General features: G+C 42.7%; 1 protein-coding gene across 2 annotated transcripts in view; it reads left to right on the top strand.

Moving 5' to 3' along the window:
* Nucleotides 1-22383, top strand: part of LOC106482531 (peroxidasin homolog) — a 47873-nt gene that overhangs the window by 11550 nt on the left and 13940 nt on the right. The window contains exons 3-12 of one of the 2 annotated variants that reach the window (XM_013940124.2): nucleotides 8205-8276; nucleotides 8526-8597; nucleotides 11476-11547; nucleotides 13153-13224; nucleotides 15104-15273; nucleotides 17118-17235; nucleotides 18800-18969; nucleotides 19457-19729; nucleotides 19895-20011; nucleotides 21195-21353. In XM_013940124.2, coding sequence (XP_013795578.2) covers nucleotides 8205-8276; nucleotides 8526-8597; nucleotides 11476-11547; nucleotides 13153-13224; nucleotides 15104-15273; nucleotides 17118-17235; nucleotides 18800-18969; nucleotides 19457-19729; nucleotides 19895-20011; nucleotides 21195-21353 — 1295 coding nt within the window. Of the gene's footprint in view, nucleotides 1-8204; nucleotides 8277-8525; nucleotides 8598-11475; nucleotides 11548-13152; nucleotides 13225-15047; nucleotides 15274-17117; nucleotides 17236-18799; nucleotides 18970-19456; nucleotides 19730-19894; nucleotides 20012-21194; nucleotides 21354-22383 lie in introns of those variants that run through there. The other variant, XM_067307691.1, reaches the window with a different exon arrangement.

Genomic DNA, 22383 nt, shown 5'->3' with positions numbered 1-22383 from the left:
GCCACATTAGCTATTCTACAAGATTTTTACTGAAGCGCTAGTGCATCCTTCCCAGTGCCTTCTTGTCACTATAGCTTGTCCTAGGATAAATGCCTGCACCCACCCTACTGCAGAGAGGAATGTGAATAGAACACGGTTCCTCTGGTGTTACACCCCAGCCGGAGCAGGCGCACTCACGTGCGTGTGATATGCTACCAAGCACTTTCCTAACAAGTTTCTCCCTCTGCTAGAAGGAAATAATGGGAGCCTTTGCTTCTTCTTGCCCCTGGTAAGGCTGAGGTTATGAAGACAGATTTGAGTATGTCTGTACCATGTAGCTAAGAAGCTGAAAACAAACCAGCTCCCAAATCAGAAGCAGAGGCTGTGTCAGCACAGCACTGTGCTATATTTAATTGTCCCGTTGAGGATCAGATCTGATTATTCAACCTGTAGCATGGCACTAACGGAGTTGTAAGATTTCCAGGTTCAAGCAAGAATCTCTCTGTTAGGCAAACCAGCTAGCGTGGGAATCTGCATTGCATGAACGAGCATGTTCATATTTCCTGGTTCTTACATTCTTGGTCCCAAATATCAAGAGAGAGTCCAGATTAGTCTTCCTTTTTGACCTTGAGAGAACTGAAGTCCCTGATCCAGTAAAGATCGAGATGATGAAAGTATTATGGGAGGAAGACCTGGGCTATGAGAAGTTCAGTCGATTGTAAGAAGTTGTTGAAAGAGTAGGAATACAGCAGGACTTTATCATAGAGACCTGCTTAATAGCTATCTTTTAAATTTTTGAATGCTGAAGATGGACTGTCTGTCTGTCAAAATGGGGGGACATGCAGACTCTCTGCTACTCTTTATATTTGGCCTACTAGGGCTTGTAGGAGAAAGGATGATGCGGTCCATTTTAGGAAAGGCTCGGTCATACTCAAGAAACTGGGCAAAATTGGAACTGGGATTAGCAGAAAGTACAACAGCTGGGGCAAGTTCAGCCCTATTAGTCTGGGCTGGTGATTCAGTGAGAGAGAGGTCTGTGTTGCAGCAATTCGCTCAGCCCTGCTTGTGAGCCAACAGAAACTTCAAATAACAAGACTGAATGTAGGTCATTCTCACTCTTCCTTTTGTTTAGTCTTTGCTTGGCTTTAAAGTAAAACTGAAGCAGAATTCAGCCCTGGAAGTGTAGGGCAGATAGTGGGAACAAACTTCCTGGATTCAGCGAATCCAGTCTTTTGCAGTCGTCCAGAGGGGATGATGTACTGGCGGGTTCTTCTGTAGTGACTTTGAGAAGATGATGGTGAGTTGCGATTGCACTTTTTGTTGGTGCTAAAGCTCATTCACATTTATAGTGGCATGGGGTAGTTGTAATACAGTGTTACAAAGGGGTAATCAAACAGGCCACTCGCCCATAAAATTTATCAGGAAGTTAACGCAGGGAAGACTTTATTGCCAAAGATGCTGTTCATCCAGAGCACAAAAACAGCCCTTGCTAATCTCTCAAACAGCACCATGTGTGGTACTTAATTACCAAAAATCAAAGAGAGAAAAGATCTAGAATATTAATACTGATTGATTCCTGTCATTCAAGATAGATAGGATGAGAAAGGTGACTAAAATATCTAGAGAGAAAACAGAGACAGAGTGCCTAGGATTTTACCTTATCACAAAGTTCTGCTAATGCATCTTGATATCTGGACCTGCTCTTCCACCACTGAAGCTCTCCTGAGTCAAGAAAACAAACGATTCCAAATTATGTCATCTCTGTGTGATGTAGACAGATGTTTGGCAGGGAGCAAGGCAGGACCGCCGAGCTCGTTTCACTGAACCCTAAAGAAACTAAGGAGGCTGGCAGACCTTCATTTGGAGAGACGCTCCACCTAAGCTGTGGAGTTTTGTAAGATATCCCCCTTCCTGTCCTGTCGATGCCTAGGTCTAGACAGGTCCTTGACATATACAAGACTTCTGCTGGTTTTTTTTTTCCTGGTTCCTGCCATTCTGCTTATAGCTCCAGTAGATGTGCATACACAGCCTAGCTGAGGTGGAAAGACCTGTCTCCCTATAATAACTGTTTATGGACCTGTTGTCCGTGGATTTGTCTAACCCTTTTTGCTCTCTGCCTCTGCAACCTCCTGGACAGGGACCTCAGGGACAGCAGGTCCATGAACAGATACTAAAAGTAAAGGGATAAGCAGGGATATACCTTCTAACATCTCTTATCTTATGATTAGGAATGCCATGGGAGTATAGGGACACTGTTTGCACAGACAGTGGCCAGGCTCTCCTGCTTTCCCTAAATGACATGTCCTACTGCCATCATCAGAGCCAGAATACGGGGCTAGATGGGCCAGTGCTCTGACAAAGTAGGGCATTTTTGTGTTTGAATGCTAAAAATCAATTGTTTTGTGAATGAAACCCTTCCGTTTAGATAGTACCATATGCTTTCTTGTATTTCTTGGTTTGGTCAGCAAACTGAAAAATCAATTATTCTCACACTTGTAGAAGTTAACTCCCACGTATGAGGAACTTGATAACTGAATGAGAGAAAGCCAGATCTCGTGCTCCTCGTGCAAGTTTCTTTCCAGGAACTGTGGTTAGTCCAATTCCCACATCAAAACTGAAAAGAGCTGAGGAATTTGCTGATGTTTGTTAGATGATAAACTTTTGCCTGAGGATGTTTATAGGTTTTGAAGTGATAAAGAGAATAGATCCTTAAAAATCCCTGAGAGATTTACTGGGGAAGCTTGGCCAGAATATTTGAACTGAGCAGTTTAGAGGACAGAATAGCTCAGGTTCCATGCACAAGAGCTCTGAGCCTGCAGCTATCTGCCATGAGACTTACAGAATTAAATGTTCCTTAAATAAATAAATACTTCAAAAAGAGCCTTTTCTTACAATGCTTTAGCCTGGCAGAGGAAGGGCAGCAGATTCTGGTGAAGTTTCTGTTCTGCATCTCCATTCAGACAGGATGGCTGCAGTATATCCACATTTGACAGTTTCTAAACCACCCTGATAAGGAAACCTTTGTAGTCCACGTTGGAGGGAGAGTGAGGCAGAGAGGTGAGCTGTGAGACTGACGGCAAAGGAGCCTGCCATGAAGATCCAGTGGGGCTTTTAAACAGCCTGAGTGAAGTTCAGACCTTCCCCTGGCTCTCCTCTCTTCTTTTCTCTACCTGGTACAGGAGATTTGATAAATTAGAGAGCATTTCTTTAAAATTAAAAACAGGAGCCCTGTTTGTCTGTGGAAGAGTTATGGTCATTATATGCTTCTGGCTGGAGACTCCTGGCACAGCACCACAGGTGATAAGCAATTATCCTAAATGTTCCAGCACTGAGAACTTGCTTACCAACTACCTGCAACGCTGCGTGCACCAGGGAAGTTCCCTTCGTCCAAAGGTCTCGTAGTGGCAAGGTGTCCTGGTCCCTTCCTGTTGCCTCTTCTCAGTCCCCATGCAGATGTTGGTGTCAGAATCCCCTTGGCATATTTTTAAACTATTACAGTGTCCCCTCATTAAGGGCTGGCGTAGCAGGGAGAGGGAGGAAAAAACAAATCTTGTATGCCATCCACAAAATTCGGGCAGTGCCTCCACAGTTGCTTTGCTGGAATTTGCCAAAGCCGGCCAGATCACTTAACCCAGCATTAGCTCACAGCAAATGGTGTGCTGGGAAAGAGAGCAAACACGTTGCAAGCCCTTGGTGAGGCACAGCATCTCTTGGCTTTCCAATTTTTGCTCCTTTAGGTCATCTTTGGATGGAGATGGATGATTACACCCCTGCATTACCGTCCCCTTATGTATTCCCACAGGAGGGTCAGCACCCTGCCATGTTGACCCAACTAGTCGATTCCTGGGTTTTCAAACCAAGGCTCTCACAGCCAAATGTTTGAAACCTATTTGGGTTTCTCCAGCATCATCTATGGAAATTTCCAGCCCTGAGACCAAAGCTATATTTCTTAACTTCCCCAGTAGGTTTTTTGTTCCCCTGCCTGGAGCCTGAGTAAAGGTGTGTGCCTCCGTCCCTGCCTTTGCCCTCTGGCCTTGGTCACATCACATCTCTCTTTCTGCCTTCTTTCATCCATCTGTTTTCACAACACTTGTCTGTCCTTGTAAGGTGCTTTGAAAACTATTTAGGAAGCATTAGGTGAGAGCAAAAGGCACTTTTGGTGAGCTCTGTGGCTCTCCTTTGGATGCTACTTGTAAAGGATTTGGGGGGAAAGACAAGAATAACGTGAAGGCTCTGTCTGGAGTCCCGTTGCAGTTCTTGATGAACATATTCCTGCAGGCAAGGAGGGGAAGTGGCAGCCTGCTGCATTTCAGAATCAAAGTTACTCTCTTGGTTATGGGAAATGGCAATTCCAGATTGTTTTGTCAACAAGAGAGAATGTATGGCTGCACGTTAGGCTAACTTTTTCTCCCCCTTTAAATATGCTACATGATGATTTCTATTAACGGTGTGAGGAAAAAACAGTTGCTATTGTCACAATGATTGTAGCATGTGGTTTGTCAAATGAAAAGAGGAAAGACTACGCATTTTGAGTCTGCATTCCCCACTCTCACATTATTTAATACATTCAAAATAGAAAAAGACTCATTTAATGCAACTTAAGCCTGTGCTTGGCATCCGTGAGACAGGGTGGGGAAGGAGAAGGGAGAGGCAGTCGAGACATAAAACCAAAAGGAAACTGAATTTAAAATGTTCTCTTAGGGAATTTGGGCCAGATCTCGTGCTGCTTGTATATCTCAAACCTCCCAGAAGAATTTTGCAGGAATAAAACTCATATGATTAAGTTCACCTACTCATTTTGAGCCGAATTCACCAGCTGGCACGTAGAGGAATGCCACACCATTTTGCTATCTTTTGATAAGCTCAAAGAAACAAGCTTCTTATCCTTTTTAGTTTGTTTTGCTTCAGGGTACCTTAAGACGTGCATAGATAATGATCTTACCAGCTTCTCTCTGCCAGAGCGTTTATTCCCAGCAGATCTGGTTAGCAGTAGAGCTTACCTTTCGATCCCTTTCAGTATAAGTAGAAATTTGGGGGTTTTGCTATTGATTTCAGCTGGAATCAATATCAAGGTCTTGCAAACCACAGCCAGGATTTTGCACACTTTGTCCCCATGACATCTAAAATCTTTCTAGGATCCAAAAGTGCTGCCTTGGCTCCTGAATCTCTGAAAGCAGCTCTTTGATGAGTCTGCCCTCCTTGCACAGTACAATGCAGTTTTTCTGCCATGCGCAAAAGGTTTTTTGTTTTGTTTTGTTTTAAGAAATGCTGAGGCTTATCTTTTGCATTTTCATTGTAGTTTCAAGCAATAATTCTGTCTGTAACAAACTAAAAATTCACAGGAAAGTTATTTCATTACGTCTCTGTCTGGATCAGCTTTCTCTGCTCTGTGGAATGTGACAGACTTTATAAATTGTCTCACTTTTGAGCGTATTCCAGGACATATCCCTCTATTACAGTGGGGAATCCTGAGACAGGAAATGGAGATGGCTTCTTCCATACGCTTTTTAACCTTTAATCAGGCAATGAATGATTTTTTAAGTATCAGATGATGAGATAAGAGGCCTGCATACTGCATGCCGTTTGAACCTCCACAGTTGGTCTTATTTGGCTTAGATCACTGATTACATTCCCCTTCAACTGTCCTAAGTAGCTGATACAACAAAGTGGACTAGGTTAGTGTTTTAAAACAGCAGCAGAATTCAGCCAGACAATGTGTTTCAATTTGAAATCTCCCTCGGATTTCAGTTCTGGTCTGAACTCGCTGCGCTGAAGATAAACGGTGGGCAAGGGAGTTCGGGACGTTATCGTGCTTGGGGCTGCGCAGATGGTTGGCACGTCCGTGCCTCCGAGAGATGCGATCGCAGTCGCGCAGCGCTGTGGAACAAGGGGTTGATGCGAGCCGCATTGCTAGAGGACAGGTGTTTGCTTCCCCGGGAATGACGTCGGAGCTGGCACTCGTTTATCAGCCCATCTAGCCTTCTCAGAAGTGGGGCCAAGGATCAAATAATAGAGAACAAGCTGCCTTCTTTCTCTTCTGGCTCTAGATGAAAGCCGTCTGATAGAGGGCAGGGAAGGAAGCTTGCACGGCTGGTGCTTGTGTTGTCTTTGTGCTGTGGGTAAATAGACAAAAGCCCTCTCCTGCACTGCTTTCAAGCGGTAATTTCCAGCCCTTGAGTGTTCGATCGTCAAATAAACCTTTGGGTTGGTTTTCAAGGGCTCTATCTTCATTCGGCATATCTGGCTGTCAAAGCAGAATAAAATGTTCCAAGGCCCTGACATCATTTTTGCATCCTTATGAGTGAAATCAGGTTATTTAGCCTCAGCCATGTGTACTGAGCCATTGCTTCCAGCTGTGGAGAAACTTTCTAGCATCTTTCTGCCTTTAATCTCCTCAGGCTCCTTGCCCGCAACCCTAACCGCAACCTAGGTTGGTAGTGGCACCCCACTCTGAGGAAGCAGGATCGTGAGATTTTTCTCAAGCCCTTATTGCTCTGACTTCCAATGGGTTTTTTTGCCCTTCAGTTGCTTATGTGCTTTTTGGGGCCCTTAATTTAATAATTTACCTAAGAACAAGCTGATGGAGGCTTATGCAGCTCAGGTGGCTGACGATAACTTGTGAAGCTGCCATAACAGGTGTGTGTTTCTGAGACCTTATTTTATCTTTTTATGCCTGAGGTGTTTGATTGTATTTTCATATCTCTCTCTCCCTCTCTCTTTTTCTTCTTTTTCCCACATTTTTTCTTTCATTGCTCTCCACCTCTTTGTCTTTTCTCTCCATCTCTTACCTGTGCAAGCTGTTCTTCTCAGAAAGTGAACTTTACTTGTAGTGCCAAAGGCTGTGTGATGCACCATTTATCCTTTTTTCTCCGGCAAAGGGTGGAGAAAATTGGTGCTTACTGCTGGGAACACTCTGAACTGTGTTCTCACATGCTCTCAGTGGCAGATCATTTCTGAGGAACACAGCTATCACAAAAAGGGAAAGAGAATCGACTTATAAAGTAAGCAGTGCCACAGCCGTGGACAGTTGGGACAATTTAGAGCCTTTGTGTTGAATTTGACCCAATATAAGGTCTGGCTGCTGAGTCTTTCCTACAATACCAGAAGAACGAATCTTTGCAATACATGGTCACAGTGCTCCCCTCCATTCACACCTCCATTTAGGAATTTTAAAAATAAGTATATCTTGCGAAATCCTTACTGTGAGCCATTCGGCTATAAAATCCACCATTGTGGTGGCTGCAGTGAGGTTTGCCGGATCTGAACATCAGTGGGATACCACAGTGAAAGACCCACAGGAGTACAGTTAGGCAGCCACGATGAATAGCTTAATGTCATCTATTAAAGAGCTATTTATAAGTGATTTGTTTAGTTTTCTTAGTGTTGGGCTTGGCAGTGGTTGCAGAAGAGATTTTCAGAGTGTTCAGACATGTGGTTACTGGTACTGCACACAGAGTGTGGCTAAAACAAAGGCGAACATGCGTTTTTGGTCATTGGCACAGGGAGTCATTCATTTGCGAGCACAGTCATGGCAACTGCACATACGAGTCAGAGGCTGCTTGCCAATGCAATGTTGTCCATAGCTTTTATATTAAAATCTGGCACAGGGCTCTCTAGACTGAAAGAGGCTGTTTCTGAATAGCCTCAGGAGTCAAATCTGTATTGTTTATTTTTGATTTGTACATGTTTGTATATAAACTTATTAGATCACAGAACAATCTGTTACCATTTTATAATTCCTATAACCTATGAAATGGCATTTTAAAATCATTTGTTCTCTTGAAAATTGGCTATGCCTGCCCCTGCTTACACTTCATTAATTAACACAACCATGCACCTTCAAAACCAATTGCAGTTGTACAAAAATGACAGCAATGCTTTAATTTGGTCCTGCCCTCCACTTCCTTCTATCCCTTTGTCTCCCTACCCCTCATCCCTTTCCTGGCCAAAATTGTAACTTTTGCATCAAAGTCACTGTGGCAAAAGGTAAAGAAATGCCTTTGACCACTGTATGTGTGGGAAGCCCTTGGCACCTCTAGATGAGAGACCTTTTCACTGACATAAGTTGTATGTATCGAAACTTTGATGGAATAACCCCTTCAAGTTTTAAACTCTGCGAAATACATGGATTAAGAATTTTTTAGTAAGCGTCCAGGAACACAAATGTCACAAGTCTCAGATGTGCTGATTTACGTGTTGTATTTTTCCTTCTTGATTTGGAACAGGCTGCTGAACAACAATTTGATAAAACAAATTGTGAGAAGATCCTTTGAAGATCTGGAGAACTTGAAATACCTGTGAGTTGGCAGTTCAGTAGTTTTTAAACCTCTTTGAAACTTAACAGCATGCTTTTAACCTTTGCCAGTCAAAAACATACTGTCTGTGCTCAGAATTTCTAGCTGATAATGTCACAACTATAAAGTATAGCCATTGAGTCCAATTGGAAAGCTCTGTTTTGGATTGAGGTTCATAGCTCTTTCCTGTGTCTTTTTAAATAAAACTGCTGACCAATTATTCTAACGCTTTTTTTTCTCTCCTTTTGAAAGCTACCTTTACAAAAACGAAATCCAGAATATCCAGCAACACGCCTTCCATGGGCTCCGTTCTCTGGAACAGCTGTAAGTACAAATGAGCGTTGTTTGTTTCTTAGGAGTGTGATGTGCTTTAGAGCATAAGAGCTGACTTAGTGGCTCAGACCAAAGGCTCATCTAACCCAGGTTTGGGTTTCCAGCGGTGGAGAGTACCAGATACTTAGCAAGGAGTAAGATAGGGCTTCTACTGTTTTATCCTCCACCTTTACAAGTCTACACTGACTTCATTTCAGGACGGCTGGTCCCAATACTGATTTTGGTTAGTTAATACTGAGGACTCTTCCCTTCTGACCCTAAACCTCTGGAACATAGGGATAGCCCAGCTGTGCTTGTGTTATGTCCAAAGACGTGTTCCTTGTGCCTGTAGGATGGCTTGAAACAGAAGGAGGTTGGCCTGCTATGTCTACATCTGCTATGCACTCCTGGAGTGGAGCCTAGGATCTGGCCCTTTGCTTGAATTGAGAGTGCCAGCTCGGTTTTCCTTTTATTCAGTCCTTTACTGAAAGTGAATGAATGCAGTGCAAACTGAAACCTGAGAAGGCTGGGTATTTATGAAAACTATCAGGATGGTGGTGTTCGTGTTCTTTAAAGCATCTGGAAATTCAAGCTGGGGGAAGATGACTGAGATATCAGACAAAGTAATGACCTTCCTTCTAAGCTACATGGTACACTGGGTGATGAAAGGAGCCTGGCGTGTTTTGCTGGCAGCTGGATCCTGTAGCAATGACACTTTAGCATTCCTTAATTACTCCCCTTCCACGTGCAGCTGATCTGTGTTGTTTGTTCACTCAAAGAAATTTTGTTTTTTTGACTCTCAGTGCTTCATACTCAAGGCGAGATGCAAAGATTGAGGTCTAAATCTTCTAAAGTGTCTTGCTAACTGGCCTTGGGTTTTTCATGCAGTGGGTCATGATGAATCCCTGATGTATATGTGCATGTGCGTGCATATGGAGAAAGTGTGAGAGTGGGTGCTTGAAATATAGGAATTATTTGAATGTGTTGGAGAAGAGAGACCAAAGGTGAACCCTTTTCAATGCATGTATCATCCCAAAGGCAGTGTTTATAGGATTGGAATGTAACTACCTGTTTTGTTGTGCGGGGAATAGTATCCAGCTTATTTTGCATTCTGACAGCAGTAAGTAGACAGAGTTATAATGGAAAGTGTCAGGCAAGCTTAATAATAGGTGTGCTACCAGCTTTGGGTACAATATGTTTTTTGATCAGCCAACTAAGCAAAGATGCCTGGGAGAAAACATAAGAAGCAGATACTGGCCAGCTATGCTTAGAGAGGAGATGATGCTGGCCGCAGTTATATTTTAACAGTGAACACATCAGACTTGAAGTCATGAATAAAAAAAAAAAAAAACACAAAAAAACAACAAACAAATCTCTGAAAGGTCCGTCTGTTTTCAGTCTCTCAGGCAGGCATGGTTCCAAAAGAATTAGGTTTGCTCAAATCCTACCCCATTTTTCTGTACACCACAAGCCAGCTTTTCAAAAAAAATATAAGCTGATTGATGGACAGTATCAGATGCTTTTCTCAAGGTCCAAAGTAATGACAGCAGACATCTGAGACTTATTAGAGCACACACGTTTCCCTTTCCCCCACCACTAACCTCCACTGCAGAATCTGAGTCACTGTGTCTTGGTTTATGTTGTGATAGTGAACCATTTATCAGGAATCGTTCCATTACAAATCAAACAGCCATGTGGTGGCTTATGCAATTATTTCTCAAAGCAGTCAGCTACAATAGCAGAATGCATTTTCTTAAGTCCATGATTAATCAGCGTCCGCTATGAAATCCATGACTGTGTAAAATAAGGGAGAAGAGTTTGGGCAACTTTGAAACCATACTGAAAGCCATCTAAAAGTCAGGAACATGTTAATCATGTCAGTTAATGTCACAGCTAATGGAAACATGGTATCTCAAATATTTTGATGTGTGTTGCTATAGAGACTTCAGGTTTCCATTCCTGATGGTAAGGGGTAACCTGGGGCAGTGCAGAAGGTCTCTTAGGCCTCTGTACATCTGGAACAGCAGGTCACACTTGAGATTTTAGTGGAACTAAAAGCATCAACCTGCATTAGCAAGAACTGGGTTGTTTATGCTAATAAGCTGTTTAGATTCTAGTGTTCCAGCTAATTACACCATCTCTGTCTTTTGAGACTGCATTTCTCCTCCACAGAAACAGAATAGCTCAATGAAAGCAGTTTCTAGATGTTTCTGCTCTTGCTTGAGGAGCATTTGCTGGGAGCCCCTGTTGAAGTCATAGAAATATGCAGGTTGGAAGAGACCTTTGGATATGTCCAGTCCAACCTGACCAATTTCAAAGTTTTATCAGGTTGTTCAGGGCCTTCTTCTACAAAGGAATTCTCAGCAAACGCATGATTCCACTCAGAAACATTGCAATTTCTAGTCTGGGAACAAGTGCCTTATAGTAAGGCTGTTTCTTCCTCCCTGACAGTCCAAAGATGTGTTGGGGAAGGCTGAGGCACTAGGAGAAACGTAGGCAAAATTCCTTTATGGCAGTCAAATAGGGAACAAATGCTGTTGACTCTCCATGAACAGCAGTTTCTTCTTGAAACTTAACCATATAACAGGTAATTCATAATGATGGTGATGTTCTTAGGTTTGAGGGAAGAGCTTAGAAAATCTGTCCTGCTATGTATGGGTTTTACAGTTTATTAAGAGAAAGACTAAATAATACAAAATAGGGAAAAAACAGTGCTGGCTGCTATTTTTGCACATGGGAATTGGAGACACTGAAGAGGATGATGACTTCTAAAAGTCTGCCCTGAGGTGTGATGACCAATTAGTGGTCATTGGTGGATTGATCTGGAAAGCTCTTCTGTCTTTTAAGTTGTGATGTACAACTCTGTCCTTTGTGATTTTCTGTGTGACAGTTACCTGCATTTCAACAATCTGGAAACCTTGGAGCCAGAGACTTTTAGTGACCTGTCTAAACTTGAAAGGCTGTAAGTAAAGATGGGATCTTGCTTGTGAATAGTTATTCTCAGTTACTGTGGGGGGGGAGAAGGCAGGAAAAAACCTTAATTTTGTGGGATAGCGACATTTCTGTAGCTTTAATTCCAGAATCTTACTAGGGCTTTACTTGCATGATGTCCTAAATGGAGAGAAATGCAGAAAAGAATTTCCTTAAATGAGGAAATTTTATGTACTTGTGAATGAGACAGGTTATTGAGGTTATGAAGGGAATTTCCCATGTTGTATTATGTTCGTGTTTCCACATAAGTAGGAGTAAATCTACAGAAATCCCTACAGCTGGCCAAGTCGTGTTAAAATACTGCAGTTTTACTCTAGTTTTAAGGTCAACATTACTCACTATTGGGCAGTGTATATGAAAAAAAGGGATGGAAATGTCAGAAAAAAGTCTAACAAGAAAAACATGTTGCCTTCTTGAAAGCAGCTAGGAAAGTAATTGCTGTCTCTCTTGCTCCCCGCTATTGCTCATGGTAATACTGTAGCCACGAGGAAAAAAGTTCAAGTGAAGGTTTTCACCCTGCAATGAAACCAGCAAACCTCTTCTGTGCTGCACAGAAAAGTACCTTACATCCATACGTGCTGGGAAAAAAAAATCATGGGATCCAAATACCCCTCAGAAAATTCAGACCTGGATCAATACATCATGACTGATCTCAGTGTCTATATTTGATCCAACAAAAAATTTGAATCTAAACTTCAGAGGAAGGGTTGTCAGGATGCTAGCTGGGCAGCTAGGCTGAAGCTGTGCGTACACACGGGTGTGCATACACTTGCACTAGAGCTGCGCTACTTTTCTATTTCTTTCCTGTTACACTGTTTACTAAAATTACTTCCTATCTTTTGTTAACGTTCTTTTATGAGTTTTAGGTGTAACTGACATAACTAAATTTCACCCTACCTTAAGAAAATGGAGAGTTAATTATTCTGTCCTGGTCCTCACTGGTGCACTTTAGCGCGATTAGTTTTCTTCTAAGAACCAGGAGTCGTGTCTGTGCGCTAAAACTCTGTAAGTGAGAATCTACCTTGACTTTATTCAGAGGTAAGCCCAGGTTAGGAGGGTGTTGTTTGAGTTAGATTTATGCATGGGTTTGGGTTAACGACTACACCGAGTCTGGGGCATACGTTGTCTAGCTGCTTCTGCTGGAGCCTTACTTTAATGACTGTGCTTGTAAAATTTCCCTGTCTTATGTGAGGGAAAAAAGAAAAGGTCCCTTCTATGCGGGGGCTGACCCAGGCCCAGAAAACATAGGGTGGGTCCTGTCTGTAGGGATTTCATGCCCTTTCTCCTCCCTTTGCAGAGCATAAAGCAGATTAAGGTTCCAGTTTAAATCTGTTACATCACATCTTGAGTCACCATTTCCAATACACACCCACTTTCTGCTTTGGTATACTGCATTGCTCTCTCTTGCAAATGAATGACATCCCTATAGCTCATAGAAACAAACACAGTAAATTTAAAATCTGAGCTCCGTTTTGATAAGCAGCCTTTTTATTTAAACTGAGTCTTGACCTAGCATGTTATCATCTGTGTGGTGTAAATAATGAATAATGCTTTGGCCTGGACTCTTCCATTACAGATTCTTGCACAACAACAAAATTTCTAGGATTCATCCGGGGACATTCTCTCAACTGGAATCCCTCAAACGGCTGTAAGTAAAAAACATTGCCTGCAAAGAACAGTTGTTTATCTTTGATCAGATGGCCAGGAGCTGAGGAAAAATCTGCCTGTTTGGCAAAGATTCTTGTTGCTGCACTTCTAAGACCACTGTTAATTATATTAAATGGTTATGGTTGGATGTGAGAGCTGATTTAACCAGTTAGTAGTTTCTTCATGCAGGTGTCTAATTATAATCTACCTATAATCTTCTTACAGCTAAATAATGCTACAGGAAATTTTTCCTGGAAAGTCTTCACAGCCTCTGCTGTCCTACATGAGTTGAGCCCATAAAACATCATTAAAAACCAGGAAAGTCCAGGTCGCAGATATGACCTCAATCATGACTTCAGATCAATATATTCACATGGAAGGAAAATCATAGCTGTAAAGCAAAAGTCTTGTTTGTAGAGACTGAAAATGCTCAGAAGGTTGCCAAGGTGCACGATTCTTATCCACGGAAGACATGCCCTGATGTGTTATTCCCTCTTAACCTTAGTATCTCTTAAGCTTACTTGTTGCTTGCTTAAATCCTTCAGAGCTTGGCTTTGTTCGTCTTTTATAATCTCTGGAAATGAGTTCTCTGACAAGTTTTGGGAAAGAAGCAAAAACTGAAGAATTTTGGGGTTCTGCCATGACTTTAAACTACAAGAGAATAATGTGTTTCTTGCTGCAGCCTTCTCCTCTTTCTATAAGCGGGAACAATGTGTCATGTTTCTTTAACAGATAATAACTTGTGAAATCTTGTCTGTGTGTGTCAAAGGGAAAAAGGTAGGTTTACAAAATGCTGTATTGTGGCATTGCGTGAAATCTCCCACTCTCAACTGTTTATCTGTTAAAATATTAGGCCTTTCTTTGGTGTGTGTGGGTTTTTGTTTTGGTTTTTTTTTTTTTCAGATGGCCAAGACCCATCTACAGCAAAGCTCTCAGTGGGGAAAGAGGCATAAACTGAGTTCTCTATAGTTTCTTTTATCCTTATGCATAGCACTGAACATAGTAATGAGGTCAGTGGAAGGAAAAGCATGGGTGGACTGGGAGGTCACTGTTGCTCTCATTCGACGTGGTTCAGGCATGTGTTGGAGTAATAAAAAGTTCTTTCCAGTCATGCAGAAATGATAAAACATCTAGCAATCGGTCACAGAAAAAGATTGATCCAAAGCGTACTAAAATCAATGGGGAGTCTTTTTTACTGATTTCAGTGTACTCTTGTTAATGGCTTATGCCAGTGGAATATCACATTGCTGTTATTCACTACATGTTCATTTGAATACATTAAGTCTTGTGCTCTTTCTATGGCTGGGAAAGAAAAATAAAAATGTATGCCTGTCTCTGTGCTCCTACAAATAAACTGTGGATTTAAATTTTAGCACTTGGACAGTTAGGACACAATTTTCTGGTTTCAGGACAGATGAAATATCTGCACATTATGCAGTGATATTTGAACTAAGAGTAAAAGGGCAGAGAAAGCTTTAACAGGAGCAGCATTGTCTGCCATTCTTACAGAATTCAGTAGGGGCTGAAATCTCCATCCTGTGGGAAATTTCAATATTTCAGTGTCTTTTTTTGCCTAAAATTAAGACAAGTATGCATAGTTCAGCTTAAGAGAATAACTTGCATTTGAAACTGGAATGGCTGATAAATTGTGTTAGTTTCTCAACAAAAAAGTTTCGACTTGGTTAAGGATACTATTTAAACACTCTCAGAATGAAAGATCTCGAATTTCCACTTGGGATATAATAACTGAAGGTAAGGAACAACAGCCAAGAGATGTTTCGTTCTGAAGGACTATTCCACAGCAGTGTCCTGGAGGAGGCAGGAGGCAGAGGGGTTGGCAGGAGGCTGGGAAACGAAATGGCTTTTCCTCGATCTCGTAGGCGGCTGGATTCCAATGCCCTGCTTTGCGACTGCGACTTGATGTGGCTGGCTGAACTGCTGAAGAAATCCGCGGAGCAAGGCAGTATCCAGACAGCTGCCACCTGCGAGGCTCCGCGGGAGCTGCACGGGCGCTCCGTCGTTACCCTCACCGCTCAAGAGTTTCACTGCGGTGAGTGAGCCAGGTTAAACCCCTCCGCCGGGCGATCCTCCGTGTGTGCAGGTGTGCTGGAGACCAGACTCCGGCCTGGGAGCTCTTCCTCCATCTCTCTCCCCTCCTCTTCCCCGTCCTGGGATCCTGCTTGCTGTCTGCTTTGGCTGCTGAAATGAAAAAGTTCCAGTGAGGTCCACGTGGGTTGATCAGTAGAACGCCGAGAAAGCGGACAATCGCGTGGACACCACGGAAAGCAGCTCTGTTTGGTCTGGCAGTTGTGTTCTTGGGTTTTAGGTGGAGTAGGTCGGTAAAGGATCTTTTAGAGGTCGGTGACCGAAGTAGAAATCAGAAAAAGTGTCCTTCGGGTGGAACAGAAGGCGGAAACTGGGGGAGTTTCAGTCACTGAAAACACAACAAAAAAACTAAGGAAACACATAGTAGATACATAGCTAAACGTTTTGTTTGGCTGTGGTAATGTATTCCATTTGTTAATTTGCTATTCTTTAAATTTAGATAATTTCTCACTGAAAAATGCCATTTTGAAATTAAAGGTTTTCTTCTGAAAAATTCCAGAACGGGATATTTCATGAAGAAAAAGACAAAACAGACTTTCATGTGCAGGCATCAGCAGAAGAAGGTGCAAGCTTGGCTGTGGTTCCCTGATAATATTTCGTTGCTGGAAGGTTCATTTTAAGAGGTGTTCCCACACACCCTGGCCAGATAGCACCCCTCTTCGATATACCAGTTCGACAGTGTGTATGGCCACGCTGTAAGCCAGATATGTGAAATCAGCTGGATTTTGAAGAACTCTCCCTAGAATTCTGGTTTTCTTCCGTGATTTTAATTTTTTAATCTTGATCGTTTCCTAGCTCAGTTTAGAGGGCAGCCATGCAAAAAGCAGGACTGGCCCAAAAAGGACAGCTAAGCTCCAGTGAGGAGGAGAGGGTCTAGAGAGAGCACCTGGGGGCACAGGGACCGAGACTCACTTAACCTGGACGTGCTGCACAAGGGTTGTCCCTGACACATACCCGGTGCCATGGTTCCTTAGCCATTAATATAAATTTGTTCTGGTTTAGGCATGGTGCACAGTGGGATGTCTGTCAAATTAGCCAGAGCACCTGGTGGGAAGATTTTGCTGGCATCAGGCTTTTGTGCTGGTATAATGCCAGCTGTAGAAAGACAAATGATACATAATTCAGCATTAAATTCTGATGATGCAGCCAGCTGATATCTGAGTCAGTATGAAGCCTGCTGGCAAAAAGTTAATCCACCATTTTTTAACAGATGTGAGCCAGCAGAGCAAGTTTGTACTGGATCAGCGGTTTTGATCACGTGGCTGTGGTGGTTTTGGTCCACCACTGGAGTCCCTGAAGTCAGCTACCAGTCACTGACTTATAGTCTAAGGTGTAAGAGCACCGGCCTTTCACTAGAGAGGTGACAGATTCTCACTTAATCTTATGAGTAATCCAGTTGGTTTTACTGGATTACTGGTGAGCATAAAGTATGTGAGTATTCTTCTGAATCAAGGTCAAGGGCTCCAAAGCATGTACGTAAACTCCTTCCCATTTTAGCACATCCTTTAACTTGCTTAGGACTTGAGTACATCTTAAAATGAAGCACGTAGTGAATTAGGGACATAATGAATAAAATTCAGTCAAAAGGGAAGTGGTGTAATTTGCGCAGAGCTGACATTATATTCAGGTGAAACGGGCAGTTGCTGAGAGCAGCAGGCTGCCGGGGCAGAAAAATGACCCAAGTGGGGATGCCACTGACTTCTTCTGACTAGGGGAGCCAGTGGTGTGGACTGTAGGCTTTATCTTTGTGCTACCTAGAATGGGTTGTGTTAAAATGGTCTTTTGCAGAAAGCCCTCGCATAACCTCAGAGCCCCACGATGTTGACGTCCACTTGGGAAACACTGTTTATTTCACCTGCAGGGCAGAAGGCAACCCAAAGCCTGCGATTATATGGCTGCACAACAAGTAAGTCTCACACAATGAGCCCTGGGGTAGCAAAGGTTTCTACCAAGCATCAAACTCTTCAGCTACTGCCTGTGATTACAAAAGCCATTTCATGCAACATAAAAAAATAAAAATGGATATTCCATGAATTGTATTTACCTTCCTTTTAATAACATTCTCTGGTGACCATGTAATCCAAGTGGTGTTTTCATCTGCATTTGAAATGTTTCATCTGCATTTGTAATGGATTCCAAGAGTTTATAACTTTCCCATAAACATACTCCGCAGGCTGAAAGCAATTGTCTTTTGATCAAAAAAAAAATTAGTATTTCATGCCGCTCTAAGCCACCATGCTTGCCATTTATTGACCGCTGAAATGCTTATCGTCTCTGGTCTTTTCTCACTAAGGACTAGCATGCTGGGAGAACACCTTTCTTTCAAAGGGAAAACTACTATGTTTGACTGAAAGACGGATTTTGCAAAGCAGCATATTGATTAATGTTCTATACAGCAACACTGAAAAAATATATGGCTGTTCTAGGTGCCAAAGTATTTCTGGGAAATGCTACACAATAAAATATTCTGTGCTTGAGCAGTTGCCCATTATGGAAGTGAAGTTACTTAGCTGCTTTATGGGCTTCTTGTCTGTGGGAGCCTGAGTAGGGCCCAGATATTAATAAAAATGATCAGTGTATGATTCCTCAGCTAACTCCCTGCTAGGCAAAGTTTCAGCACAGAGCAAAAGTTTATGGCTGAGTTAAGTCCCCTGGAAGGAAGGTTTTGTTAGGGAAATGCTGGCAGGCTCCCAATGACAGCATTGTAAGAGGGGTAATGATAATAAATGTTCTCCAAACTAGGTATGACTGCAATGAGGGGACACCAGGGGAATTAAATAAATGCCCAGCAAGCATATTAGTTTGCATAGTGGATTCAGCCTTTGTCCTAGGGGGAGAGAGGTTCCTTCTCTCTTTTCAATCATTTGCAGCCATCCAAAATTCCTCCGTGCTGGGACAAATGGGAAACAGCACTGGGACCTTCTGTCACGGGCTGAATTCCAGGAGTTGCAGGTCACTGTAGAAAGAAAGAAGATATTTCACAGCTCTCAGATCTTGGAAAGGAACCCAAACTGTGTTGAGGTCCCATGGTGAATTACTCACAGCTCTTTGCCCCCCTGAGGCCTTTGAGCCTTGTTCAAATAGAAATGGCTGCACACAATAACAATATTAATTCATTACTATATTTACTTTTAGTAAATAATGAGAATAAACTTCCAAGCCTAGATGTCCTGACAACAACAACAATACTTTTGTATGGGAACAGTATTCTCTCCCGATGGGCTGTAAATGTCATAAGTAATCAGTGGTGAGACAGAGTGGCTCACCCAGGGAGTAAATCATATTTGGAACTTAATTTCAGCACTCTAAATCATAACTCTTGCTATAAATTTCATGAAGTCTCAGAATAGCTTCAGGGAACACCAGCTTACTACAATGCATGCAAAGCCTTCCCTCTCCACTGACATCTAGTAGGAAGAACACCAGTCTTTTCTCCCTCTAAACTTGGCCTCCTTGTGACTGTTTTTCAGTAATGAGATTGACATGAAAGATGACAACCGTCTTAACCTGTTGCAAGATGGAACCTTGATGATCCAGAACACCAAGGAGTCGGACAAGGGCGTCTACCAGTGCATGGCCAAGAACATAGCTGGGGAGGTCAAGACACAGGAAGTCGTTCTGCGCTACTTTGGCACCCCATGTAATTGAGCTTTGCACACTCTTGAAGGCCCATCTTGGGGGTGCTGGGGGCTGAGAATGGAGCTAATCAGATTCAGTCCCTGCTTTACATGTGGCAAGTTGTTCTTGGTTCACTGGGGCAGAGAGTGGCTAACAGCGTAGTGGTCTGAGCTGTAAGGTAGTTCTTAGGGGAGTGAGAAGTAGGGGATTTAGAGATTGGAGGTAATTTGGGACAGGGGAGTGACTTTAGAGGTTGGAGAGAATTTTGCAGCACAGAAGTGTCAAGGGTGAAGGGAAAACGGGAGTGGAGGATATGTCAGCAGTCAGTGACAGGAGGAAAATGAGATGAAGGAAATAGTGCTGTGGGAATTATTCACATTGAAGATTTGGAAGTCAGGGAAGAGCTAGGTGAAGACTACCTGGGCTGCATGAAGAGTCCAAGGGACTTGTGTCCATAACCAGTCAGGCAGCATGGCTTCTGGTTTCTGAAGCACTCAATTTCCTTCCAGCCAAGCCCACTTTTGTGATCCAGCCGCAGAACACTGAAGTGCTGGTTGGGGAAAGCGTCACCTTGGAGTGTGGGGTCTCTGGGCACCCCAACCCTCGCATCAGCTGGACACTTGGCACAGGCTCTCCTTTACCACAGGATTCCCGTTTCGCCATTACCAGCTCTGGAGGACTCTACATTCAGAATGTCACCTTCGCAGACCAGGGACAGTACAACTGCAATGCCAGCAACACTGAGGGATCCATCCAGGCTACAGCAAAGATCATAGTGCAAGGTGAGGAGTCCCTGGCTGATGTTATTTCTGGAATAAACACTCAGTCAGTGGGTGTGTATTTAAGCCATGTACATTGTGACTGGTTTTGTTCCCATGAACTGACAATTAATTCAAGCTTGCTGTGCGAATTTTTGCCTACTGCTCTGTCATTGCTTTCCCTTTCAGATTCTCCCAGGTTTCTCCTTATCCCCACCGATCAGACGGTAACTGAGGGGCAAAGCGTGGATTTCCCCTGCTCTGCTGAGGGTCATCCTCCACCTGTTATTGCCTGGACAAGGGCAGGTACTTCCTCATTTGTCTTGGGTTTTCTTTCTCTTCCATGCCACCCTCTATAGGGTGTGGGTGAGAACAGTTAAGCTGCTGATCCAGGGCAATGAATTGCAGTGATGATACATAACAGGTGGTGAGTTAGTACTCACTGCAGCACGGATCTAGTCATGTTAGGTGTCTTAGGTCGCCAAGGATAATGTTAAGTATCAGGGAAGGAAAGTACACTTTTAGGTCTCTGACAACCTGAGTCATCATGTGGAAAGGAAGCAGTGTGCGTTTTTTCATCCACATGAAACCCTCAAAGCCTTGAACTTCCTCCTGCTGTGGCTTCTAACCTCATTCGAAAGAGCAAGGTCTGGACGCTCCAGGTTGGTGGGTATCACTGTGCACAAGCTCTCCATCATTGTCATTGATTTTGTCCTCTTGGGGACGATGTTGCAGGAGAGCACCAGTTCACCACTGACACACCTCTGCGGTTTCTTTTTGCTTAGGGAAAAAACGCTTTGGGCCAACAGGTGGTGGTGAACTTTTGGAGTCTCGGGTGGTTGTTAGCTCTGGCTCCACTGAGTTGATCCCATCTAACGCTTTCTGGGACAGAAGCCAACAGTGCTTGGCCCAGAGGCCCTCCAACTTTTCCTCATGCTTCACAAGCCATAATTAATGGTTTAGTGCTGTGGAGAATTCATGGCTATTGTATTCCAGCTTCCACAGCAATAGCCCTGACACTGAGCTAAGAAGGACCAGCTGAAATTCTCCTTCACCAACACGTTCTCCATCTCCTTTAACCTGTTCCATTCCCCTGTCCAGATTTCAGGAAATACCTCTCATAGAGAGATATTGAAAGGAGTGCAGTGACAAGAACTAGGATTAATAAGACTGTTTTATAACCAGGTTTGGTAGGTGACTCAGCAATGCAAAGGTTAACTAAACTTTACAGTGCTTTAATAGAAGACATGCCAAGAACAGGGCAAGAGGAAGAGAAATGATGGGACATAGCTTGTTCTCAAAACCACTCTTGAAAGCGTAGAAGGGATTCAGATTCCCTTTGATATTAGAGATGACTAAATAGCAGCCCCCTTGGTTTAAAGCAAAACTGAATATTTTAAGAAAATTGTCCGTAAACTGAAAAGTGCAAAAACTGTGTTTTGGTTTAGTAAAATATATAACAAATATTTAACTCTGCTTTTTTGACCAGGTGGGCCTTTGCCGAATGACCGGAGACATAGCATCCTCTCCACTGGTACCCTGCGGGTGATGAGGGTTGCCTTACATGACCAAGGTCAATATGAATGCCATGCTATCAGTGCCATCGGTGTAAGGAGCCTCCCAGTGCAGCTGTCAGTGACCCCTCGAGGTAAGCTGGTGAAAGCTAGAGTTTGTGGGTAATAAGGGCTGGCAAATGGGTTTCATTAAGTTTATATTATGCTAAATGATACATTGTCTGACAAGGCAGGGAATTGCCCTAATTCCCCTGAGATGTGATTTCGCTTTTGCCTGGGAGCAGAAGTCTAGCCATAAAAGCTTCATCAATGGGTGGGAAAACAAGTTTTCCAGAGTGCCAAGATCTATAAATTGGAAGAAGCTGCTTCAGTTTTCCTTATTTGAAAATTTATTTTGTTGTCTAGAAAGTATATAGTTGCGGGGGTGAAACTCATCTGATGTGGTCATTAAAAGGGAGAAGGGACTGTATCAGTCTGCATCAGAAAGAATAAACATTAGGGCAGGGTTTGTATGATCAGAAATGACGACTTACTTTGACAAATTACCACCCATCGGATAAGCAATGATATCTGACCAGCTGAGTGAAAAATGAAGATGTGGGTTTTTTAATGTGTTTTGGAATTGTTAGTATGAATAATGATTTTGGTAAAAAAAAGGAAACAGAGAATGTTTGTTGGAGACTTTGGATAAAGTTTTATTAATTCAATTCCTGGTAATTCTTTTTTTTTCTATTTTTAATTTTGGCTTACCTACCAAATGAATTGTACTATTTTTTTTAATTAAATATTCTGCAAAAAAGCAATTACTTACTGTCAAGATTTACCTCTGGTTCGGATATGTTCATCTTAAAGATTAGCTACAAAACTGTAGTTCAACCTAAATTCAGGTGTTCTAGAATCAAGCCTTCATAAAACACAAGTCATGCAGAAATGCTTTCATGTTTTTATTTTCTTTTTTATTCCCATGTAAATGATCTTTCTCAACAAGAAAACATCCCTGCTGTTTCATAAACACGCTAGGATTTTACCAATGGTAAACTGTAGAGAAGAAAACCAGCTAGAAACATGTGAAAGTAGTGAAGCTGCAGGTGAAGAATTCCCAGATTACTTTAAGACCAGGGGGATCAATATGATCAGTTAGTCTGACCTAACACACGCCACAGA

This window comes from Apteryx mantelli, chromosome 18, assembly GCF_036417845.1.
Source record: "Apteryx mantelli isolate bAptMan1 chromosome 18, bAptMan1.hap1, whole genome shotgun sequence".
NCBI classification, from domain to species: domain Eukaryota; kingdom Metazoa; phylum Chordata; class Aves; order Apterygiformes; family Apterygidae; genus Apteryx; species Apteryx mantelli.
Note: the sequence above shows the minus strand (reverse complement) of the source record. Positions and strands in the feature narration are given on the sequence as shown.